The sequence below is a fragment of the Paramormyrops kingsleyae genome, chromosome 1, assembly GCF_048594095.1.
Source record: "Paramormyrops kingsleyae isolate MSU_618 chromosome 1, PKINGS_0.4, whole genome shotgun sequence".
Lineage (NCBI taxonomy): Eukaryota > Metazoa > Chordata > Actinopteri > Osteoglossiformes > Mormyridae > Paramormyrops > Paramormyrops kingsleyae.
In genome coordinates, this window is record NC_132797.1 from 25,752,763 (window position 1) to 25,779,758 (window position 26,996).

The following is a 26,996-nucleotide window of genomic DNA, read 5'->3' on the forward strand; positions in this document are numbered from 1 at the left end:
TTCATGAGGATTCATAAACATCCGCAAACATTCATAAGCATTCATGAGGATTCATAAACATTCATAAGCATTCAAGAGAATTCATAAAAACCTACGCAAGCATTCATAAAGCATTCATGAGAAATCATTAATATTCATAAGAATTCGAGAGAATTCATAAAAACGTATGCAAACATTCATAAGCATTCATTAGAATTCATAAACATCATGAGCATTCTGGAGCATAAGATTGTCTTTGGCTTGGAGTTGGCTGAAGAGAATCAGTCATTCAAGGTTTTATTTGTCACAAACACAATTATTCTGCCCTACACAGGTAAAACACAGTAACTTTACTGACACTGAAACAAAGATATTTTATCACAACGTAAGAGCCCAATTTCAGTCATAACTTTTTGGTAAAATATGCAGTAAACTGTGCAGTAAAATGCTCTGTTATCTAACTCCATGAAAGGGGACATATATATAGAGACACAACAAGTATAAAGAGACACAACATTAAACAATAATCATAAATAGCCACAAATAGCATTCACTTGGTTACAATGTGACAGGTGTGGTGCAATGAGTCTAATGATAAGACAGTATTTACATTTTGTTGCTGTCGGATGAAAAGAGCCTATGTTCACTCTCGGTTACTATAGATGGAATAAGCCCATTCCAGTCTACTGATAGTGTTTAACATTTAACTGTCCAATGAAAAGATGTTTTATGAAGTAATCTAACCTCTTTGTTTTTCTCTTTAGAGTACTGGCACCTCTATGGTGGTACTGAATAACAAGGCGAGTACCAGCACCTCTTTGTTTTTCTCTGTAGAGCACTGGTACCTCTATGCTGGTACTGAATAACAAGGAGAGTACCAGCACCTCTTTGTTTTTCTCTTTAGAGTACTGGCACCTCTATGGTGGTACTGAATAACAAGGAGAGTACCAGCACCTCTTTGTTTTTCTCTTTAGAGTACTGGCACCTCTATGGTGGTACTGAATAACAAGGAGCGTACCAGCACCTCTTTGTTTTTCTCTTTAGAGTACTGGCACCTCTATGGTGGTACTGAATAACAAGGAGAGTACCAGCACCTCTTTGTTTTTCTCTTTAGAGTACTGGCACCTCTATGGTGGTACTGAATAACAAGGAGAGTACCAGCACCTCTTTGTTTTTCTCTTTAGAGTACTGGCACCTCTATGGTGGTACTGAATAACAAAGTGAGTACCAGCACCTCTTTGTTTTTCTCTTTAGAGTACTGGCACCTCTATGGTGGTACTGAATAACAAGGAGAGTACCAGCACCTCTTTGTTTTTCTCTTTAGAGTACTGGCACCTCTATGGTGGTACTGAATAACAAAGTGAGTACCAGCACCTCTTTGTTTTTCTCTTTAGAGTACTGGCACCTCTATGCTGGTACTGAATAACAAAGTGAGTACCAGCACCTCTTTGTTTTTCTCTTTAGAGTACTGGCACCTCTATGCTGGTACTGAATAACAAGGAGCGTACCAGCACCTCTTTGTTTTTCTCTTTAGAGTACTGGCACCTCTATGGTGGTACTGAATAACAAGGAGAGTACCAGCACTTCTTTGTTTTTCTCTTTAGAGTACTGGCACCTCTATGGTGGTACTGAATAACAAGGAGAGTACCAGCACCTCTTTGTTTTTCTCTTTAGAGTACTGGCACCTCTATGGTGGTACTGAATAACAAGGAGAGTACCAGCACCTCTTTGTTTTTCTCTTTAGAGTACTGGCACCTCTATGCTGGTACTGAATAACAAAGTGAGTACCAGCACCTCTTTGTTTTTCTCTTTAGAGTACTGGCACCTCTATGGTGGTACTGAATAACAAGGAGAGTACCAGCACCTCTTTGTTTTTCTCTTTAGAGTACTGGCACCTCTATGCTGGTACTGAATAACAAAGAGAGTACCAGCACCTCTTTGTTTTTCTCTTTAGAGTACTGGCACCTCTATGGTGGTACTGAATAACAAAGTGAGTACCAGCACCTTTTGTTTTTCTCTTTAGAGTACTGGCACCTCTATGCTGGTACTGAATAACAAAGTGAGTACCAGCACCTCTTTGTTTTTCTCTGTAGAGCACTGGTACCTGTATGCTGGTACTGAATAAGTGCAGGTGAATGCCAGCACCTGTTTTTCCCAACTTGAAGCAGTGCTTTATATCACTAATTTTGACACCTTAAAATTGATAGCTAGATAGCTTGCTAACTAACAGCATTGTTAATTGTGAATACAAAGTGAGATTAGTTTGTATCTTGTTGACACTGACATATTTGCCTCACTGACAACAACGTACCATAATCCATTTAAAATATTAAACCGCTCAGCAACAGCTGTGTAAAGATAGATTTGTATTTGTGGTGCTAAGGGTGTCTCATTATGTTGTTTTAAAGTTATTTTGTGTAGTGGTTTCTGAGAAAATGATTTTTTTTTCATGCTCCTGAAATAATAGATTTTTGGAGATACGTGTTTTCCATCGTAGAGCAATGATATGTGAGCGGCATGGAGGGAGCACATATGGAGCTGGAGATGTACATGTTGACTAGGGTGTTGTAGAACATTGAAGCAAATGAAAGCCCATCAGGCATCTTCATAACCCTGAACCACGCGAGTTAAATCCACAAGACTGTGATAATTCAGTCCTCATCTCATCCCGCTCTCACTGGGCAAGTCAGCAGGAAGGTTTCTGAGCTGGTTGGCTCACCAGCACTCCATGGAAAAACCCAGAAAATGAGGGACAGGTGTGAATAATTATGGGTATGAATGAGATGTGAGTGTTTTTCTCATCCAGCACAAAGCACCCCACCCCCAACGCAGAGCAGAACTGAAGATGCTGAACAGCTATGAATCTTGTATTACAAAAGTGTTAGACTTTTCAACCACTAACAGTCACATGCTACTCAGCGGCCATATTCCACAGGAAATATATCTGACCCTGTTGCCAGGAGCAACTCTGGGATTATTTTAAGATGGGGTGCATTAGAGGAGACAGTTTATATAGAGGGGTCAGCCTTTTCATTAACCAATGTTATGTTTTGAATCGGTGAGTGACAGGGTGCGTGGCACTCTGGGGGCCAATCAGCTTTCAGCTGGGGCCAGTGCCTACTTGTCGCGTAGATAGCCAAGGTGGTCTGCCATGTTTCAAACATCCACTACCATTTCTCTTTCACTCTAAGCTAATTCCGCATCCAATGGCCTTATTTACTGTCACTCATCATTACCACATAAACACTTCAAAACTCTGCAAAAAAAAGTGTCAGGATATCAAACACCCTGAACTGTCAGCTGGATAAAATTAAACAATATTTTATGGATTCCGTCTCTCTTTTTTTTAAAAAACCTCACCGTGAAATCCAAACCATGAAAACAATGTTTTGCCATTGAGTGATTTGCATATTATTTGGAATAATATGTGAGTAAGATTCTTCCCCATCACTTTCCATGGAAAGTGGTATACGTGTTAACCTCACTGGATAAATAAACCGCGATACATTTTGACGTTTACTCACCTCCCCTGTCTCGGCTGCATGTATAATTACACACAAGTATTGTGTTTACATTTTGTCAAGGACAATCAAGGTCCAGTCATCATGTATATTTCTTTGGTAAACAATTCATGTTTATTAGGAGAGAAGGATATTGCATTATACTCAGCCTGTAGTTGCTTTGCAGTAGGCATAACTTAACCAGTAAAATGACTTTAAAAACTCAATTAAATGATACTTTTGAAAAGCATCTTTTTGCATATGTTTGGCTTAAGGCAATAATGGGAAACTGTTATTGAAGAATTAATGCATGCTTATTTGTAAGTATATATAACAGCTATTCAGGGAGTGCAATCTAGAGAGTGTCACGAGGGTTACAGTGTTACACTCTGATATCTGGTGGAAAAAAAACATTCATGAAACGATACCCCTGGCTTGTTCCTCGCCTCCGTTGACAAACGTGGACAAAACATAAAGCAGATGTGTGAGGCGAGAGCAAACAATGGCCTTTCTGTTACCTGTGCCTTTCATGCCACAATGCATCTCCAATTCGGCTGTGGGGGGACTGGTGTCTGAAACCTACAGGATTTACTCCAGATGCATCTGGCTCTTTTGCCCCCCCCCCCCCGGTGGATAAACAACAGACACCTGCCTCTGCTCCTTTACCCCCCACCCCCCGATCAACACAATGGACCTTAAACATGAGCTAAAACCAAAAATTAAACCTTGATGGATGGATGGATGGATGGATGAGGATTACTCTGAGTAGTTAGCTTGTGTTTGTCTTCAGCCAAACTGCACTGAAGAACAGGCACCTGTCTGTTGCTGCAGGCCGCAGGAAACTCCCTCTGGACATCATGAGCAGGGAGAACATGCAGGAGACCTGGAGAAGGTGCACGTCCCCATCTCTCCCAGAGCAGAACAGCCACAGAGTCACTTCCTCCTCAGGAACAGCCTCCCTAGTTCAACCCACAGCTGTCACTGTTATTCTTGTTTATCAATCACTTGTTGATATTGCCGCATTTTCAGTCCCAGTCCTCAGGGCACAGGACTGGGTCGTGTTACTTTGAAAACCCTGTCGGCCCAGCTACCCAACCATGAGATGCTGCCCTGTCATCATGTCCACCAGACCCAGAACCAGCCCAATTCCACTGATCAGCTATGGGCCCTGGTCCATCTGTGACAGCAGGGACACCTTGGCCCAGGAATAATCAGGGACGGTACCGCAGCAGAATTCTCGCAACCTCCAGTTAGGAAACAAAGGAAATCACAGCCCAGCTGGAAAATCTATCACCAGTCATGTGTCGCTTAACCGGACTCCCAAACTGACGAGATCAGCAATTCAGAAAACCAGAGGACGCATCTCATCATTGCCAACATACATGTGCAGGAACTCCTTCGTGTTCGAGATGGTCTCTCACTATCCCGGAGGATTTCTTTATCTCTGAGAGGAAAGAGAGAATACTACCATTTCTAACATCTCTCTAACAGCCCTGGAAAATGCTCAGTTACAGCTGAGAGGCACAGAAATGCCACATTTAATCTCCCCTGAGCTGTAACGGAGATGATTAAATGGCGAGACGGTGGCAAAGGGTTTGAAAGGCCAGGAAGAGGGTTTACCTGCTGAGGGAGAGTGGCATCCCCCCGCCCCCCGCCTGAATTGGACCATATAAGAAACAATGAGGCAGCCCCATGATTCCTGCCCCCCCCACCCCACCTTCACTGCTACACAGACCTTTTCTCTACAGTTAATTTATGAGATAAAGAAAAACTAGCAAGCAAGGCTAGGAATGACAGCTGTGTATCCTCAAAGTTTCCCCTCCGACTGTGAAATGTAGGACATATTTCAAGCGTGTAGAAAATGGATGGATGGATGGATGAATGACATCCCATAACCCTGTAAACAACTCCCAGCTGTACCTCACATCCCATAACCCTGTAAACAACTCCCAGCTGTACCTCACATCCCATAACCCTGTAAACAACTCCCAGCTGTAACTCACATCCCATAACCCTGTAAACAACTCCAAGCTGTAACTCACATCCCATAATCCTGTAAACACCTCCCAGATGTACCTCCCATCCCATAATCCTGTAAACACTTCCCAGCTGTACCTCACATCCCATAACCCTGTAAACAACTCCCAGCTGTAACTCACATCCCATAATCCTGTAAACATCTCCCAGCTGTACCTCACATCCCATAATCCAGTAAACACCTCCCAGCTGTACCTCACATCCCATAACCCTGTAAACACCTCCCAGCTGTACCTCACATCCCATAACCCTGTAAACACCTCCCAGCTGTACCTCACATCCCATAATCCAGTAAACACCTCCCAGCTGAACCTCATATCCCATAATCCTGTAGACATGCCCAGCTGTACCTCACATCCCATAGTCCTGTAAACACCTCCCAGCTGAACCTCATATCCCATAATCCTGTAGACATGCCCAGCTGTACCTCACATCCCATAACCCTGTAAACACCTCCCAGCTGTACCTCACATCCCATAATACTGTAAACACCTCCCAGCTGTACCGCACATCCCATAATCCTGTAGACATGCCCAGCTGTACCGCACATCCCATAATCCTGTAGACATGCCCAGCTGTACCACACATCCCATAATCCTGTAGACATGCCCAGCTGTACCTCTGCGCATGAGTGTGTAGGAAGCCATTGTAACAGGTTCTTGCATCCCTAAGTCACATTCTACAACAATAATCTGAGATCCCTCTTAACCATCACCCCTGTGCATATACGAAGACTGTGTTAATTAACTATATTACTGGTGCTTTTTGATGTTGTCAACAAGATAAAACAGCTGACCTTTAAGGTACCCTCCACCCCCATTGATACTGACTCCATTTAGAGTGCTACCAAGATCCCCCCCCCCCCAGGAGAAACATGCCCTTCAAACGTGTGACGGGCCCATGACACCATTATATAGATGGACACCTGGATTTCATTTCAACAAATTGATTTTCCAGCCCTCCGCCCCAACTCTCCTTAATTCACAAGAAGAAAGTGAAAAGTCCTCTAACAATTTATCGATTAACCTAACCTTAAAAAAAATAATAAACACCTTGGTTGACTAGACAAATAACCGCTGATTTACACAGATAACATGAGGCCGGGTGTTGCGTGGGAAAATGAAACTCACTCCCCGCGATAAACGTGGGCTGGTATAAACCGTCCCGAGGAAGACTGCAGAGAATGAGATAAGGAGGAGAACTTCTTCATTTCATCATTGGCAACAGTCACGGTGTGTGTGTGTTGTTGGCTGGGATATCAAGATAAACGACATGTCTCCGGGTTCCCCCTCCCCAGGTTCCCCCCTCCACCCCCCCTCTTCAGTGGGAACTCCAAGATGCTCAGTATGTCTTTGTGTCTGGATTCCTGTTTACCGACCTCCCCTGCCCTCTCAGCATCGTGTTTTTTGTTCATTTTCTCGGAATCTCATTGCTTTATAATTACGGTAAAGGACCTTTAAAAGATTAAGCCCATAGATGTGGCAGTGCTCAGCTGGGTAATCGGCTCGGTGCTCGGCTAGCAGTGCCTGAAAAAGCGCAGTCAAAGCGAGAGAGTGAGAAGCAGCAGGGATCAACAGAAACACAAATGTAACTTAGTATCTCCTTTACAAAAAAGCTTTTCACAGAAAAAGAATAAAATCGTAAAGATGGGCAAAAGTATAAAGCATTAAGTGTCATCTTCACTCCCTCCTGCCCGCTGCCCGGGACAGTGTTTAGAAAACCCTCAATTTCTGGAACTATCTGTCGGTAGCACTTGGTAAACAACAGACGCACTAAAAGCACCGCGAACCGTAGGGCTGGCCAAGTGCAGAAATCAAATTATAGAGGCTGCTTCTCAAGCAGTGATGGGCCGGCGGGCAGAGATTTAGGTATGTGGTTCAGGGCAGGTCGAAGAGGTCTAAACCAATGGTTCGGCCTCAGACTTTGAGGAAACCAGAAACGCAAGAGCCAAGCAAACACAAGGAGAGCTGAACATTGGGTGGAATCAAACGCATGACCCTAGAGACATGAGACCGCAGTGCCTCCTACAGGGCAAATACTGTATCACGGGCCGGGAAGTTGAACCACTTGTTAAGTTGTTGTTGAGTTGCACTTAAATGGAGGGAAATTAAAATTCATTCTTGAGAGCTGTGGTTCCAAACTGGTTTAGCCTCAGGAATCAACTTTTCCTTGGTCACTAAGCCAGGACCAAAAATGTGAAATTCCGAACCAAACTTATTTAACAAAAAAAGTGCAGTTATAGTCACATACGTGCAAATTGCGGGGGGTGGGGGAGGTGGGGGGAGTTGTTGGCCATACAATTTTCCAACCCACCAGTTCCGAAACGGTACCTCACAGGTCCCATAGGTCGGGTCCAAGTGGTAGCAGGATATAAGGTTCAGTACATCCAGCTCATGATGTGCAGCTTTAAATTTCGGAAAATGCGACACCTTTTATATGCGGACGTTTATCAAACGAGGTAGCGGGGGTCTGTACATCAAGAGGTGATGTGCAGTACATCACGCCATCACACGGGCCGCAGAGTCCAGCAGCGATTTATGGCAGGCCTGGGGGCCACTATTGTGTTTTGTCTGATGCGTAAATCACAGGGGCACGTTGCCAGCCAGGGCCAGGCCCGGATGCCGGCGGGACTTCTCTGATAGCCAGGACCCGGCTCGGAGATAAGGATTCTAGAGGGAAGGGCGAATCCGGCATAGATGAGCGATCGCCTCGGACGGGGTACACATACTCCGGAGATGGACAGCAGATGGATGGCATTGCCGAAGAGAAGATCAGGCAGAGGTGAGTAGGGGGAGGGGCTGATGAATAGGGGGGGGGGGCTTTGGGGCACAGATTTCTTATGGACCAGTCAGATCCTTCTTACACTTTCTACCACCAGCACCATGAGGCGTTTCATGGCCCTTGGTTGTGGTAATTGAGACTCTGACCAAGGCCGTCTCGTAGCGGAAGAAAAATGATTTCCATTACAGCTTAAACACTTTGGTGTGGGGGGGTGCGGGGAGGTTGCATCAAGCTGCCAGGAGACACAGTAAATCCCACTGAACGGGCATGGAGGAAACATGTAATTGACATTTCCGATGACCTCAAAATTGTAAGCTGGACGCCTGAATGCTGCGTAACGTTTGCAGGGCTATTACTCAAAACCGCCGAGACGGTTTATTAATGCCCCTCTTTAAGATCTCGAAATGCTTCCAGGGGATGAAAGCTTGATATCAAAATAAGGGGAAAAAAATGCATCAAGCGTGGAATTTAGCTGCCTTTGAGATGACCTTCAGCTTACTGACTTTTTAAAGAGGAAAAAGGCTATCAATGCACCATCCTCGTCACTGTCCATCTGTCCAATCCCTCCCGAGTCTCTAAGACATTTCATAAGGGGGGCATCACAGGACAGCGCCATCTCTCTGCAGGCCTCATGAACTTCAACTCGGGCTGGTTGACTTGGAATTACCAGTCCCTACAAAAAAAATCCTCTGGATCATGAAAGGAAACTTGGAGTACCTGGAAGAAATACTCAGAAGCATGTACTTGTTCCACAAACACACAATACCAACATTAAGGGAGCCACTCTGGGTTTCCTATGTGTGTGCAACCATCTCTGTGCTGCCAAGGCTGACATGAGGCACTAAGAAGGAGCGGGTCCGTGTTCTGGGTAGAGGGTGAATCACAACATCCCTCATTGCGGTGACATAAAATTTTAATTGACCACTTACATCGAACTGTTGATGGGAATTTATCACTACAACTGACATTCTATTAATGCTTCTCAATTAAAAGCATTATTATCACCCTCTGTTAAATGTAATGGACTTCGGATTCCCAAATGCAGTACATTCTACCACATTTATGACATCATAATGTAGCCCTTACTCACCGTAATGAATGAATACTTTGAGAAACATAAGCAGTTTACGGGTCTGGACGTATTATTTTGTCCTGTCTATCGAGGCCCTGTCTCGGAAAGCGATAGATGGCGAGAGGCATGGTGAGATTACCTGGATCAGTCATACTGGGGGAGGGAGGATAAAGGCATTACTTCCAGATGAGAAGGAACAAATTGACCATGTCTGTGGCAGCCTGGTTCTCTCTGGGAGCGGGAGGGAAAGAGCAGACCCCCCGAGCCGGAGAGGAGGGGGTGATCCCCCTGTAAGCCTGCTCCGGCATGTTGGGACCCAACCGCCCCCCTCCCGCACACACACACGCACACACACACACACACACACACCTGCCTCGAGTCAACACAGTATCATTCCGCTCCACGTCATTCGGCTCCATCTCTCCGCACCTTCCCATCTGCCCCATGTGGCCTTGGGTACCGCCATGAGCAAAAGGCTCAGCTTTCAGCAGCCAGGAATAAAAACATCCCCAACTAACCCTCCAAGAGATCCCACCACGGTGCAATCATCATCATGACAGATCTTGACAACGCCAGTACATGTCCTGGCCTTAGTAATTTTACGAGGAAAAAGCAACTCCAATTCCAAGGACAACTCCCTCAAATCAAGCCAAACTCCCCTCAAAGGCATGTCCTCTGCCATCTACATTAGGTCTGACAAAGATATATAAGCCCCATTTAGCACAAATATTCCACAGCAACAGACATCTTCCATAAGTCAGCCAATTGCACTCATTTCTGTTTCCGCGTCTTTGAAGCCCTTTGACACTAACAGTGAGAACTAGTCAGCCCTAGAAATATGACTAACTAGACAGGACATTCCACTTGACCTCATCACCACCACAATCTAGTAATTCTATATCTATGTCACAATGAATCTGAAGATTGACAAATCTTAGTTCGCCAGAAAAGAACATGACCCATACATTTTTTTTGTTTCAGCTTCTGATTTGAGATGAGGATTTCCATTAGTACTGCACTTTAAAGAGACTCTGATATCCCCAACTTGCATTCTTCAAATGCTAATCTCAGAATGATTTTGAAATGGGATGCAAAACAGAACCACAGCGCTTCAGCCCGAACCAAATAACCGTAATATTTTAGGTTCTGTAACAGACGGAACAAAGAGCGGGGTTTTAGAGCCACTTAGACCCACGTTCCAAGCTGCACAAAGGAAAAGTGATGCGTGCGCTCAGCTGCCCATCAGCGATTCCGCTTCCTGCGCTCCGAGGAACACTTTGCCAAAGTACACACAGGGTCTGCTGCAGCCTGCACAGGCGGCTCCCATTTGCTGCCGCGAATACGAAATACACGTCATACTTTTAAACCGGCGTCTTGGGGCCACCCCCAGCCAGCACCCTCCATGCTCTTACCTCCTCGCACTCCACGCAGGCCGAGATCTCGACACCACACACCTGATTATGCTCTGCTGTAAGTGACTCTAGATCCTATATAGGGGGGCCTTGGCCACACTATTATTTTCTTTGAAAGTGGCAACCTTGCTGGGGGCTGAGTCGCCCTATGGGTCAAATTCTAGAATCGCCACTGGTGGACCTCCCCCCCCCCCCACCCCATATTTTCCATCCAGGCTGCTCACCACCAGCGAAAATTCTGCCTCAGAAAGTGCCGGAACGTTACGCGGCGTCACCGCGCTCATTTGTTCTTGAGACCTCAGGAAAAGGGTTTTTGCAATATCAACACAGCCATCTGCTTAATGAGGGGCCTTTCATCCGTATCAAAGCCTCTTCGCGTCTGACGGAAGCGGCCAATAATGATAGCTTTTGACAACCGACAATCAAAGCTCAATTACTGGCACATGGTGCGCTCCTGTACAATGGATCCCCTCACAAAGACAGCGCCCCACTGCCCCCACCCCTTAAACGCCGCATGCTGCACCCGCTCAGGAGACAGACGAGGAAACCTACGGCAAATCTGCTGGCAAAATGCCTCCACACCCCCCCCACCTGGTGATCTCAGCCTTAGTTCAAGTCCTCAATCTTCCATTGGCTGTCAATCAACTGCCCCAGTGTCGGTAATGGACGACTTTGACACTTGTGGTGTATAACGGCGCCACCCTCATCTGTGTGTGCTGCTAACAGATCCACGCGCTTCCAGAATAATCACTCATAATAGCTGTACTGCATATTTTAACTTACTCCAGAAAAGAACAATTAGAATACACACTGGATGGCTCTTTTTTTTATTGTACCAAGGTATCCATCCATCCATCTATCTCTCTATCTATGGACAAACAGAAAGTATCACAAATACTTGATATATGAGTTACTCATGTGACATTTCGGATGAGATGTTTGATCGATGGCAGCCAGGAGAAGAAGTGACTGCGATGATAATTTCAGGATTTCCTGGGACAGTTACACAGTTTTACGTTAAGATCCAGCTGCTGAAGAGGAGGACTGACAGAAATAAGAGATGTTAAACAAATATGCCCCGACCATAAGTGATAAACATCATTCCCTGTATTCCAAGCACAGTGACAGGAGGCTCAGGAGCGGCAAAGTAAACCGTGTAAAATGGATCATAATATTTGCTCTTCTCGGGTCGCACATGTCCCCCCCCCCCAAGCCCCCCAGGGAGTCCGTGTCTAGTGTGAAGACAAACACAGAAGCTGATAGCTCAGACGGGGACTGAATGACGCCATGCCCAGCCTGCAAACATCATCCGCGCTCCGGCTAATTCAAAAGTAACCAATGGAAATTATATTTTTTATATTGTACAATTAATTTTTATTGTACAGATTTAATATTAACTGACAATGAAACTTAACGGAAACACACTATTTAAACAGCGTACATTTATTTTAGGGGGAAAGGGGGCTAAAGACACCTAAAGCCCCCCTTAGATGGCCCACACGATGCCCGTTGGGCACGTAAGGCCACGCCGACAAACTGTGCCTGCCAACTTTCTCACCGGCTCTCCCAAAGCGAGACTATACTACTGTAAAGAGAAGGGGAAAATAAAAACCAAAAAACGGAAAAGTGAAGATTGAGGCGAGTACAGATTCCGAATAAACGCCACAAGGACAAATGTACGATTCGGCAGCTTTTAGCAGGCGACCAGATGCCTACTCTGAAACGTCTGGGAATCCAAATCCCCACCAGGACGAGGGGTTAAAGCTTTTAAGTAAATGCGTTAACGTTCAATTTTTTGGAAATGATAGCGAGGGTGGTGGTGGGGGCGAATGTACGCACCCCATCCGCAAAGCCGGCGCAATTTCTACGCACCAATTACTGCCTGTCCTGCCTCAGCTGCCGCCTGGGACTCCTGGCTGTTTTTCAGCAAGGTAGGGGAACGCTGGAGTAATGGCCTACTTCAGGGATAAAACGCAGCTTTATTTTATTTACTGGATCCTCATGTATAATAAATTACAGAAATCCATTAAAACGCGCACACGCTAACCAACGTAATGGAGGTCGCTTCTATCCCAGCCCGATTCTTCCCAGCTGTGAAAAGAACAGCGAAAAAAATCAGAGAAACCAGCTCTGTATTTTATTTCGTCAAACACAGCGTGAGTTTGATCTCAAAGTTACCTTGTCATCCTGTTCCTTCCCCATAACAGACAAAGAGTGGAAATCCGTCCCGTCTAACGAATTTAGCAGCAAAGGTATTAAATATAAATACTGTATTCCAGCTACAGGCAGAGGACATTACCACTCTTGGTTTGTTGTATCATTACCGCTACAATGTATTATCTTTGTTTATTATCATAAATTAAGTGGTGACGCCACATAGGTCGTCCTGGAGGAATATCAACGGAGTAACCGAGAAGTAAAATTACAGGCTGCGCAATAAACGTTTAATTGCTCCAGGGACAAAGAATAAATGCCTGAAAGCAGATGGGAATGCAAAAAGAGGCATTCCAATATACCTGTAATCATACTTATGCAAATAGAGAATAAAGCTTCATTTCATTTCATTTTGTTTAATTTTGTTTCATTTAAGTGATTCTTCCCCCATCTCAGAATGACAGGAAATAGTGGGTCATCAGCCCCCACAGTGTTTATCTGTTACTTCCAATTAGTGTAACAGGGAGCTGATCGATTAATAGGCGAAACCCAGCAGCATGAAAGAGAAAGCTGCTCTCTTCTGTTCCAGAGGAGCACGGAAAGAAGGTTGGATGCGTGGCGACCGCAGCAGCGTGGCCCGATTACACCCCGGCCAAGGGAACGTCTGGGCCCACGGGTCTGCAGTCTGCTCCACCAGACCAAACCAGGTGAGAACGTCAGAGAGGAACTGAGCTAGAAATGGCTAACTGGTAATCTTACTTTGGGCTAGAAGCAGGGTCAATTGTACGACTAAACATACGGGGCATAAGAGGGATCATAATTCATACAGAGGGGCCAACCTTGTCATCAGGGGAGGGGGCCAATCAGGTTTGGGGGGGGGGGGACAGTACCCCTGTTGCTCCACCCCTGTATATGCAGGGAAGCTTACACTACATCTCATGTGGTGACAGTGTAACATTTCAGGCATGAGGCAAGGTGACGGGTTCGTCAGCTCACATTCACCTCAGAGTGGCTGGCCTAACCTGGGCTCGCTGGACAAGGGGGGGGGAGGGGGCTGGACAAGCCATCGAGATTCAGCCGAATGAAGATTAACACAGAAATTAAGTTTTGAGCGCGAAGCAGAACCACCCCCCCCCCCCAACAGAGTAAAAAAACGAAACCCCACTGGAACAGTTCCAGTTTCTGCCAGGATATTATGATGGTTAGTGCTGGTGACAGGGGGGCGCGGATCCACGGTACATCACAGGCAATCGATGTGACACGTGGCGGACCCTGAAAGGATTTCATTCTGCGGTAACAGGCGACAGCGCCGATCCGGTAGCCGATCCGGTAGCCGATCCGGCCGCGAGTATGTTTCTGTGCCATTACCAAGACATGGACGCAGATGCACCAGCGGCAGAAGCAGATCGATAGCGGCTTTGAAAGTACGCTGGAAAACAGATGCTTAATATTTTTACTTCCAGCACAACGGGGGGAAAAAAATGAGAAACTAGCATTGGAACAGAAACAGCAGGCAAGAGAAAAAAAATCAATAAATAAATAAAGCAAAAAAAAAAAGGACTCGGCTGAAAATGTTTATGTTCACGAAATTCAAAGCACATCTCAAACCGCATCTCAGTTTCTTGTTTTCGCCCCTTAAATTTAGCCGTTCACCACTTCAAACAGGAAGCCCGCATCAAAAGAGTGATCCTGTTGTCAGTTTTTCCCGTGTTTTTATTTATTTTTTTTGCTGCGGGCACGCTGGTGGACGGCTAAGGCGGCGTGGGAGTGGGAGTGTGGGGTTTGGCCGGTTATTGGGCCCGCCAGAGGGTTATCACTACCCGATACTGTGGATAGTGGATGGTTTTATTTTGCTAGTCTAAATTTGTCTGGTTGAGGAGCGGGAGACAGGGCCCATTTTTGGAAAAGCGGGTCTCGGGTCGCCCAAATCCATGCCGGGAGGCAGAGTCACGTAAGACGTCGGGAGCTGATCAGCCCTAACCTGTCAGATGCTCATCGCCAACGCTGACCGCCGAATCGGGGCCTACCGGCGCTGCTCAAAAATCCTGCTAAAACTCGTTTATGCGCAGAAATAATTAGCAGGGCTATCGCAGAGGGCCATCCTGCAGAGGCGGGATGCAGATGCTGAGACTAGCTGTGCTGTTCAGCTGCTCGGAAACTCGTCTCACTTTACAAAGAAAACTGACAATCTGTGGAAGGGCTAGCTCCACTTCTCTAAGGATGCCAAATTACCTTCTTATTCTGCAAAGGAAGCAAAATGATCTTTAATTTTGCCTAAGGTCCCTGAAAACATAGATCTACGCATGATCTACACATTACAAACTTGCTCTTAAGCGAAGCTAATGACCGCCATCTTAGCTAAGCCCTTTACCTGCAGCCTGACGCTTCTTACATACACAAACCAGGAGAAGAATCTTGGACAAAAACATAAATTACCCTGACATAACAATCTAGCCACTGCCTGCACCTTAATCCTTAAAGATGAATGCTATACCCTACTGATCATACACAGAAGCTGCTTTTTTTTGTCTTCCCCCCGAGACAGACGGATGATACTTCTTACTTCTTAAAGAAATAAAGTTTTCCGCCCTTAGCCAGAAAAATACCAGGTGTTTTTTTTTCTTTTCAGTCTCGGAAATAACAGAGAATAGCTCCGGACCACAGAAGGCAATCTATACATCTTCCTGAGAGAATGGAGCCACTTCCAGCAGGCCAATCCAATTGGCCAGTCACCAGCGTAATCTCCGCCACCGCACACGGATATTAAATGAAATGGATTGTGGGCTGGCACAGGGGGATCATGGGATTGGGGGACGGTCAAGACTGCGGGGCAGGGGGGGGGACTGAAAGCAGTATTTTTGTCTGTAGTCCATTTTTTGTTTGCAATCCAGTCTTATTTATTTGTTGTTTTTTATCATCCATTTCTCTATCTATCTATCTATCTATCTATCTATCTATCTATCTATCTATCTATCTATCTATCTATCTATCTATCTATCTATCTATTCATCCATTTATCTATCCATCCATCCATCTGGGGGGGTTAGGGTTGACACAGCAGGAGAACCACACAGCACCCTGGCCTCGTCCAGATGGGACTGACTGTCACTATCCCATGGACCGGGCAGTCCATCTGGGTTCTGATCAGGGATCAGGACTCTACTAAAAATCCAAAAAAAACCATGACAAAATGTGACCTGCGGGCCTGGATCCAAACTCCTTGAAATTACGAGACCCCATATTTAAGGGTAGGCAAGGTGGTGGTGGTGGTGGTGGGGGGGGGCAGTGTTTATAACCTTCGCTCTGTTTATAGCTACACCTTACACTTGGCGATAACACCCCCGCAGGATAACACCCCCCCCAGCCCCAATGACCGCAATTTACAGCACGTCGACCGCAGGCACTGACAGAGCATCCGTAACGTGCACAGCAACAGAGACTGGCGGCGCTGATAAGGACGCTCAAATCCAGCTATATCATCCCTCCATTACTCCTCTTCTGGAAGATTCTGTGCCTTCAAGGTCACCTTCAAGCTATGAGGCCTGGCCTATGCGAGATTTAGTATTTCATATCCTGTGGGATCATGATTTTTAATTTGTCTGCCAAGGTGTGGAGGCGGGGGGGGGGGGGGGGTGTTGGTTGGGGAGTTACCAGTTACTTAGAGTAACTGGGGGTGAATTCACAAAGAAGGCACCACAGCACACCCCCAGCTCCCACCCCCCTGAGTCTCCATCCTCTTTACTGAGTTTCTTTCTAGGAATTAGTTTGGTGGCACTTCGCTGGGAATGTGTGTGTCGATGTATCCCATGTGTGAGCCTGGCTGGAAATGAGACAACTCCCTATATCAGGGGGGGAGTTGGGGGGGGGTTGCTTTTTGGCTGTAATTCCGCTACAAGAAAAAAAAACAGAACGATGGTAAAGCAATCTTAACAGGCTTGGCACCCCTCGGGGGGGGGGGGGGGGGGGCTTCCCTCCGATGGGTTTGAGGAGGGAAGATGGCAAATGAAAGAGAAACAGTGGAGGAAGGTAGGGATGGAAAAAAATCAGACGTGCAAAGTTAAGAGGGCATGAGGGATGAGAGGAAAAGGACAAAAGCAGTGAGAAAAAAGAAATGTAACTGCAGAACTGTGGAAGGGCAGAGAAGAGAGCAGTGAGAGGGGATACATTAGCAGCCAAGAAACCCAAGAGGATGCAGAAAGTACTGAGGTACAGCTCAGAATAACTGCTTCAATGTTTTCCTTTCATTTTCGTGATTTTATTTTGGTAGCCATTAAATCGTGACTTTCTAAGGGCAGAGTCTTTTTGTCGTTCTTGGGGCCACACTCAGAAAGTCACCTCACCCCCCCCCCCCTCCCTGCACTCCCCAGTGTAGTGACTGTTTGTGGCCACCAGGGGGGCAAACCTTGGGGTGCCCTCACAAATGCATGGCTTCAGAGGTGGTAAACACTGCGGCTGAGAAGAAGGATCGTCTGTCTGCTTAAAAACTTCCACGAAGGTGCAGTCAGCTTAGACGGAACTGGCCAGCATTCACGCCAATTCCAGTCCGTTGGGCTCCGTCCGGCAAGGACACATAAGTGCAGGGAGGTATTAAATGCGCAAAAGGGAGCATTTAATTCTCAAAAGCTCGCAGCCCAGCGCCTGGAACGTTTTGGATCCCTCAGATTTTCTGGTGACTTTCCTGCAAGCGCCGCAATCCTTTCTGGCGGCAATGAGAGGAATATGAATAAGGCTAGGGACGGCATAACGAAGACCACAGAGATGCTGGGATTTCCAGGTTTTTCCACCACACACCTACCATTCGGACAGGGGAATATGTAGGGGTGGGGCCACAGGAGTACTGGCCCCAGCTTAAAGCTGACTGGCTCCTGGAGTCCCCCGTCACCTGTCACTCACTGATGCAAAACATATCATTGGCTAATGATAAGGGTGACCCCCTCTGTGCACCACACCCCTAAAAATTCCTTGAATGGCTCCTGCACCCAGATCAGTCTGCCACTGTGGCCATAATGCAGCACCAAAGCCTGCATGCATACTGACTAAAACACCCGCAGGAAAATGGCGCCAAATATGGGATTAAAAAGCCCAAACCTTTTAACATGCAATGTACTACAATGTACTCATGTTCACATTAGATGCAAGATCCATGGGAGGGTGGGATGGGTGAAGCCATCAGCTCCCAGATATCAATGCTGGGTCCCACCGTAGCGGGTGGGCGGACGGACGAAGGGACAGACAGATAGATACGCTGAGGCACAGTGCATCTGCTGAAGGAATAAGTCGTTTGACCCCAGAGTCACTGACGGACCCACATGTTATTCCAATCCCCCACCAAAAAGCACACTCGTCCACTTTTCCCAAGCTCTGCCCCCCATCTGCAATTCGCCCGGCGATCGGGATGCCGGACACGACTCTGGTGTGGAGGGGGTCTGAAACGTTTACCGCATTCGGCAGGCTGAACGTATTCGGAAGCGACAGGAGCGCAGCAAATAATCCATGAATAATTAATCAAAAGGAAATGGGAATTCCACGAAGTAAACATAAGAAATACGGCGGCTCCTCGCAGATCAGTGTGGGGCTTCCGTGCTGCCCCGTTCGGACGAAGCAAAAGAGGCTCGTTTTTGGCTGCTTAACACCGCTTCTAAAATAAACGTTGGGAAACAGCGAGCACGTGCTGCGTTTTTAAAGCATTTTAGGAGAACTGCGGAACCTTTTTCCGATCTGCCGTTCGATCTCTTCCTCTCTGATTCATCAGAAACTGAACCAAGTGTCACTGAGGCTCGTAAAACACACACAGGCTCATACTCGAGCGCATGCTCTTCGCTCAGCAGACAGACGGCCTTCGTGGGACAAACAATACCCCATTCCAGTCGGGGCTCAAACATGGCTCCACATAACCTTCAAACACAATGGAGGCCTCCGCTCATTCAGAGCCATGCTACTTTATTACTCTGCTGAAGCCATCAGCAGAAAGAGAACACAAAAAAGCAGCGGGATGTCATTGAAATGGCCAGGCCCCTCGGTCCTGATATGGGAACGACAATGGCGCTAATTGGAAAACCAGTAGAGGTGTGGGGTACACCGGGGCTCCCACTCGAGAGCAAAGCCTCTATGGCTCAGCCTTGGGGGGGGGGGCGAGGTGCACCAACGCCCTTTGGGGGCCTTGGGGTGGGGGGGGTGGCACTTGCATTCAATTTGGGCCGGCACGAGAGAGGGCAGTAGACAATGAGGCACTGCCCCTCCACTGAGCGCTTATCTTTCCCAGGGCGCTGTGGCCTGACTCCTTTTGTTGAGAGACCTTCCTGCTCGTACAGTCTGGCGTCGATTCCTCTAGCTCGCCGGGCCTTGGACTCAAACTGGGATGTGTCTCCTGAGGCACGGAGCCATATGATTAGATTACAAGTCACTTATGAGCTCTTATCCAGATTAAACTTTTACACTTCATCCATTCACAGGCCTGGAAAAAAAGCTTGGTTTGGTCAGCTCTCAGAAGGTTCTAGAACTTCTACTCCCCCTTTAGATCTGTTCTGATTACATCTCCTCGTGGTCGGTCCTGACCAGTTCTGGAACTGGTATACCTCCTTTGGGTCAGTTACGGCCAATCCCAAAACCTCTGCACCAGTTTCGGTCAATTTGCTTCAGTTGCAGAACCGCTACGCCCCCTTGTGGTCCTCCTTGATGGTTAAGATATGTCCCTCTCTGCAGCTTCTATCATCAGCATTATGGTGTTGAAACTACATCTGAGACAGTATCCTCCACAAAATCCCAATTCAAATTGGTCAATAAACACATATGTCCACATGTGCTCTGCACCCACGGAGGAGCACTGGATGAGTATATCTTCAACACCTTTTTAAAGCTTTGATATTTTGTTGGACTTCACAAGATGTCTGAGAAAAGGAGTGCGGAACCATATCTGACAGCACTCCGATTTTTTTCAGATTGATCCTTCTCCATCAAGTGAAAAGATTTTTTTTTTCCAGATGCCAACATGATTTTTTTAAAGGAGACAAGCACGGACACACAAGTATCAAGACACGGACCCGCCTCATCAAATCCGACAATTAACGGGCGCTTTGCTTCGTTAAACACAATGTGTCATTACCTCACTCACTCGCCACGCTTTTCCGTGGTGCCAGGAAGGGGGTGGGCCAAACACTTGTGGTGGTGGGTGGCACGGGGGCACGGCCTAATTAGCAGAGCACGGAAAGAGGCCGTTCAGTTTGACACGTTTGAGACCCGGGGCCGAAGCAGAACAGCTGTTCGCAGGCAATAACCCGGTCACCCAAAGGAGCAAGGATAGCTTGCGTAATTAGGTACCGGCATTTCATTACGGACACCGGGCCGTGGTGAGCGAGCGGGGGCGTAATTACCACCACAGTCACACCTGTGGTTAACACTTTGCAGACAAGGGTCAGGAACGGTGGATCTGGAGCAAAAGCTCATTTTTACCAATAGCGCCCCCTACAGGCCACGTGTGTCTTTCTCACTAAGGTACACTCAGGAGAGTGGGAGGGCCGGAGTGGGAAAGAGGGACATGGGGGGAGGGGGGCGTGTTGAAGAGGGATGCTGTTATTGCCCAATATACTGGCAAATTAAAAATGCTGTAATTAATCATACAGCAGCATGAACCCAAACACAAAAATATTAAGGCTCATTAATCCCCACATAGGCGGCAAGAGATTAAGGTTTAAAAAAAAAAAAAAAAAGATTAAAAAGTCTGACGTATTATAAGTGCTGAGAAGGGAGACGTAATATTCAAGACAGGCCTATTATTATTCAGTGGTTGAAATAAAATAAATATGAATTTGCTATACAGCACATATATTAAACTGCTAAGAGGCAGGCTAGTTAACCTCCCAAAACTTAACAGAGACAAATGCAATATTAGCAAAAACTGAGAATGCTTTCCCATCACACTTCAATGACATATCTTTTCAAAGCTTATATGCTGGTAATTTGCGTCACAATATCAAATACATGTATAATAAAAATACTTAGGACCTATTCACACAAAATGTAAGAATGACGAGAAAAGGAAGTCATTTGGAAGGTAATGACATAAATACAGGCAAGTCCAGGGAAGTCACTGGTTCATGTTTCAAAAATAAGTCACCTTTATGTGTTGTGTGAGAACAGCAGAGCGCCTGCACTGTTCACTAATCTAGTGGAATGTGGATTCACCCTGTAAATATGTGGGGGGGGGGGGCGGTGAGAGGCTCAGTGGGCTAAGGCTCTGTGCCTGTGATCAGATGATCAGCAGATCCAACCCTGACCTTGACAGAACTGTCACATGTCTGTGGGCCCTTAACGCCCAGCTCCAGGGGCACTGCACAGTGCACACTGCACTGCACTGCACTGCGCTGTGACCCCCAATCTAAGGAGAGCAAGATGGGGTCAGTGAAGAGAAACATTTCAATATACCTGTACTTGTGCAAATGGTACAGAAAGCATGTTTGTTTGTTAAATACTACAAACCCAGAGCCATAGCTGTGGTTGTGCATGTTAATTTAAAGATAAACATCCCTTTACCGCGGCACAGTTTAATACCTGCCAGCCGCAGCTCCTTTCTGTGTTTTTCGTGTATGAATGACATTCTACAAAAGCATCTGGTTGCACTGCTTGTTTTTGCAGGGAAAAGAAAGAAGTTGTCTCCCCCGGAAAGCTCTGGAGAAGAGATTTGGGAATTTGCATCTCTTTCACGTCACCTCCCACTGGATCTGGCGCTCTCCATCCTCACGCACCTGCTCATGCCGTTCCCATGATTCCCACTCAGGATAGTGATCGTCTGCCAGTGCCAGTACTGAGGAAGACGTATATACCCTGGGTGCTCCCGCACGTCCGCGATCTGTGGTCGTGGCCCTGGGGGAGAAGCCCTTTGGCAGGCTGGCAGACAGACCCACACGGCATGGGAATTCGGCTGGGGATCAGCAGGGCTTTCATTCTACAGATCCTTGGTTCAGGGACAGATGAGCAGGAAATTGACTTTGGGGGGGTGGGGAGTCGCTATTCCCACACACATGAAGGCGCGTCTGGCCTTCACCAAGGGAGGCCCGTGGCCCCCAGGCTGGACAAAGCAAAATAGATACAGACACAGAACATGCAGATATGAGAGGAATGTGCATATGCGTGGAATGTGTCTGTATATACTGAATACACGGACAGGCACAGAACTTGCAGAAATGCACGGAACTCGTTTATATACACGGAACACGTTTGTGTAAATACAACAGACAGGCATACATTGAACATGTTTGTATGTACGGAACAAAGATGTATACATAGAAAATGTCTAAGTACATGAGCACACAGATATGTACGGAACACTTTCTAATTAAAACAGGGACAGAGAACGTCTTCTTCCATCCACGTGTTAATTTTTTGCAAAAAAAAATCGACACCCGCGGCAATATTCCGAAAGCTGACGCTGGCAAAATCCACCGAAATTACCCCTTTATGTGGCAAGAAAGAAAAACAATAATGCCCACCGGCCGTGACTGGGTACAGCAAAGGCAGGGCGGAGCAGTAGCAGTAAAACGCAAGCCGGCGCTGCTGATTGGCCAGGCCGCAGTCACGTGACGGCCCGGCAGCATCACACACCATGCTAATGACCGGATTGGCACGGCGGGGGACACCGGCAGCCTGGTGGTGAGGCAATTAGGCAGTGTGGGAAGCGTGTGGAGGCCGTGCTCGGCGGCACCGGGCGCGCGTAATAACAACCGTCATTTAAAAGAAAAATTATTGCACCTGTTTAATTACTGCGATAATTGCGGCCTGTTTGTTTGCGGCCCAGGGGTCCAGCAGTGTGCTGAGAGCGACAGAAGCCTGCAATAATAGTAATGCCTCTCATCGCCATTAGGAAGACACATTCCTCCCCTCGGGTGGTGTCCACTACAGCGTCTGTCAGGTGTCCCCCCCACCCCCCACCCCCCTCCGGGTTCCTGGCGTAAACAACATGAGAGCCTCGTCATGTTCAGCTACCCAATGAGCCCCACGCACAAATCCGGCACTTTTCCATGAAAAGCGTCTTCAACTTCCACCATCTCATTGTGGAAACAGCCGGATCTTTGCTACCGGACCTTTTTTTACATTTTAATTTCATGCCTTGCAGGACGGGTTACTGATCTTAAGGGCCCTTGACCATCCCACTCAAAGGTGCAATAAATCAATCAGCAAATCGCTAAAGGCCCCAATTACACATAATATGGCGTCTTTTATCTCGGATCGGTCGCATTTCGGAGCCGTTATATTAATACTGTCAAATTTTAAATACACTATACATTTTCTGTGCTGAATACTTGAAAGTAGAGTAGTCCGTAATTTCAAATTCAGCACTGAAAAATATGAAAACTCTGAAAAAGCCGACCCCAGAAATAATGACAGAACCCTTCATAATAACCAAGTCAGCCTGCTATTGTAGGGCTTAATGTATTTCCTTGACTCAGGATCAATCAATTTTCAGAATTTAGGTAACGTAATTACCAGACTTTGCGCCGAACAAAAAAAAAAAAAAAAAAACAAAGAAATATGTTCAAATGAACTAGCCCACTAATTGCTCATTAATAACAGGGCGGAACAATAGGTCCGTCTAATAAAAAGCCGGCAGCGTTTAATGGAGGAGCCCAGACAGTCAGCTTCGCTGTGGAACCCTTAGGGAGAAGCTTTCAGTCACTCTGTGGTCTACGGAGCAAGATTTAAATAGCTAAACAGTTTCCGAGACAAAGGAGCAGGCACAGTTACCGTTTATTACATCCACTGTCATATGAAACTCAAGCTTCCATGATAAAAATCACGGTTAATGTCTGGTTAAACGGCTCTTAAGATCTTATTCTTACTGTCATCAGGCACAGGGTATGTTGCTCTCAGATTATCATGGCAGACATCTATTCCTCCTTTCTAGGGAGCTCAATACTAACGTACCCTGTGTACTTGAGAACTTGGCTAAATAACAGTGTTCTTGGTTGTGTCTGATCACAGGCCTTGCAGATAAACGGAAATGGATTTCGGATTAGCAGTGACATCCCCTGTGGATCCTACGGTACAGACCCAGGGTGAGTACTGAGTACTTAGAGATGTGATCCGTTGCCCCCTTTCCTTGAGGCTGCCGTCAGCACCTTGGAAGATGCCAAAACAAGCTCCAGGTCGAGATCGAAAGCCACTTGACGGTGGGGGGCCCCAAAAAAACAGTTACATTGGTCACCCACTCCCCCAAAAACTTCGAAGGGCCTGCGGCTCCAAAGAATGGGACCTGCTCTGATGTCAAGCAGGAGATACGGACCAACTACATGGACTCTGAACTGTCAGAGCATTCCACCACCAGCATGGGCATGGCACGCTCTCCCGTCCGCCACATCAAGAGAGCCTAGCAACCGAAAGCTTTGGGTTCGGTGGAGGGGCCGTGCTCCGTAAAACTGGACAGCCTTTAAGGCTTTCAGTATTGTCATCAGAGGGCTCCCGGCACCGATGCCAAGTCAGTCAAACGCTGTAAATATACACAGTATCTGGTGATTTCAACACCAGAGGATTCCAATTTCAGGCCCAAATGACCTAAATTCTGGCAAGACTTTCCAGTACACAAAGAAGACCGACCTGTAATTATCACAGTAAGCTGTCCGAGACGGTGGGGGGGCTCTTGACACAACAAGCTGGTCACCATACAACTGCAGTCTCATGCCTGACTGGTTACCTCAAAGGCAGCTTGACTTTAAAAACAAAAAGAGCACCCATCGGTATTTATGAATCACTGGCGGTGCGTGACAGAGTTTATCAAAGTGTCACCGAAATCAGGGGTCAACACTATGGCAAATTCTGATGATACTGTGAATAAAATGCAAATTTTATTACAGACATGGCATTTAAAAATGCAACCTGCATAGTTTTTTTTACAACAGATAGAATTGACGATCGCTGATCAAAATACAGACCCTATTTCTTAAGCAGTGTGCTTGTGGCAGACTTTAACTGTTACTCCTAAATGACAGCACTTAAAATTTAACCAAATATATCATTACTCTTGTGAGGAAACTGTATTGTACTACAGTACCACAAAATCCACTGTTTACATGTATACAATAAAATGCATTATAACGGAATTACCCTGCTAACAAACAATTCTGTTCCACCTGGTTGCTGGTTTTATTGATTTTAATAGTAAATTTTATGCAATAAAAACTTCATTGCCTTGCCATTACAAGTACGGCCATGTTCTCATTGCCCCCTCGTCACCGCGTATACGACAGTGTACCATGTACACTCCTGTATCATTATAATGGAGCTGAAAGCCATCATGACGTCATTATTCACACATTGTTCACATCTGTGGTGATGCTGGTGCAAACAGCCTGCTGTATGGCCATTCATATGAGTATAGCACATACAATTATGTACAGTACATAATACTTTATGAAGATGTTAAACAACTGTTACTGGTTTATGTATTTATTATACTGTATTTAATCATTATTTTAGAGTGTACTCTTCCTACTTATAAAAGTTTACTCTAGAACAACATGCTGTGTTATGCATAGGGTCTGCTTTCTCCATTCATTCATTTTCTCCAAAATTTTTAAAAAACGTATCCCTGTCGTAAACAGAAGACTAGTGTTTTTAAGTTTGTCTCCAATGACTAATATGTTGAAATTTCATATTAGTGATGTGAGCTATAAATGGTTATGTAATGCTGCAGCGTGTGAGGCCCAGTGCTCAGAACCTACCGGCACATTTGGTCTTGGCACGAAGCGGCGGGCCGGGGGCTCCAGTGCCCCCATCCAGGGGCCGCGTCAGCAGGACGCTGATCTCGTACTCGGTGTCAGGATCCAGATGACCGATCTTGTGCGTGGTCTTGTCAACGGGCTGGTTGTCAATGAGACTTCCGGACACGGTGCGGTACTCCACCTCCCGCTCGATAATAGGGCCATCCCCGTTGATAGAGTTGGCGTTTAGCTGGATCCACAGGTAGGTGGCGCCAACCCCTGTCAGTTGGGGGGGTGCGATAGGCACTGGGGGTTCTGGGAAGGGAAAAACATGACGCAAGAGGTACAAAGAAATGCTCTTCATGATGAAACATGGCAAGGCATGTATTTCTGTGATATGTCCTAAAACACCCTAAAATTAAAGGGACTTTCTTGGATTTTTTTCAACATATGCATTTATATTTAAGGGTAACTGCGATGACTAATGATTGATATGTGTACCATTTACAACTTTTTTTGGGACAGTTAGTAGCTCAGTGGGTTGTGGATCTGTGCCGTTATCCAGAAGGTCATGGGTTCGAATCCCATAGCTAGCAGAGTAATCATATCACCATTTGGTACTTGAGCAAGGCCCTTAACCCCAGTTGCTCCAAGGATGCAGGCTAACCCATCTTCTACATTCTCTGTGGCTTTGGACAAAAGCACCAACTAAACAGAGTATATTTTAGTAACTCTTTCAGGCATTTTGCTGGACACCTCTCGCATGGTCTTCTACATGTCATTGCCTTTTCTCCAGTTTTTATTGTAGCCAATAGAGTGGCGACAGGATGTCTGTGCCGTCTAAGGCTGGACCATCTTTCCTGAGCAGTTCCAGCCATGCAGAAAGAGTTAACGATTCCATCGCGAACACCCAAGGGAAAATTTAGCAAAGTCGATATTTTATTTAAATGCAAAGCTATTTAACTGAATTGGGTCATTGTATAATCTGCGTGTGGAGACATTAAATTTGCTCTTGGTGAAATTTAATCACTACCGATTTGTGATTAGCAAAGTCCATTAAACTGCGCTCTTTATGCTATCCGACATCATGCAAGGTGGTCTGGTTTGCCTTCGCATAGGTCTTACCGGTCACCACCCAACAGTTTCTCATGCGTAAATTAACTACTAACATTTCTGCGGTTTCTGTGTCAAAAATCCTGGGGTTTATTTATCAGATGCTGAGTGCTAAATAGCGACGGTTAAACAAATTTAGCCCGGCGACCTTCGCTGATGCGAAATCACTTTGAAATTAACACCCCTTGCTTCCTGGGTCCTGCTGCAATTCTCCAGTGTCCCATTTAAAGCATCCCACAGCAGCAAGGTCTGGAGGAAT

At 46.3% G+C, this 26,996-nt stretch overlaps 1 protein-coding gene and 1 long non-coding RNA gene across 14 annotated transcripts in view; one reads left to right on the plus strand and one right to left on the minus strand.

Moving 5' to 3' along the window:
- Positions 1–26,996, minus strand: part of ptprma (protein tyrosine phosphatase receptor type Ma) — a 199,846-nt gene that overhangs the window by 87,926 nt on the left and 84,924 nt on the right. For all 13 annotated transcript variants that reach the window (XM_072712303.1, XM_072712301.1, XM_072712296.1 and 10 more), the window contains exon 7: positions 25,646–25,939. In XM_072712303.1, the coding sequence (XP_072568404.1) occupies positions 25,646–25,939 (294 nt within the window). The remainder of the gene's footprint in view (positions 1–25,645; positions 25,940–26,996) is intronic.
- LOC111850045 (uncharacterized) lies at positions 5,216–16,563 on the plus strand. The gene is made up of 3 exons (XR_002839696.2): positions 5,216–8,297; positions 13,525–13,642; positions 15,565–16,563. It is a non-coding gene; the product is annotated as an uncharacterized lncRNA (long non-coding RNA).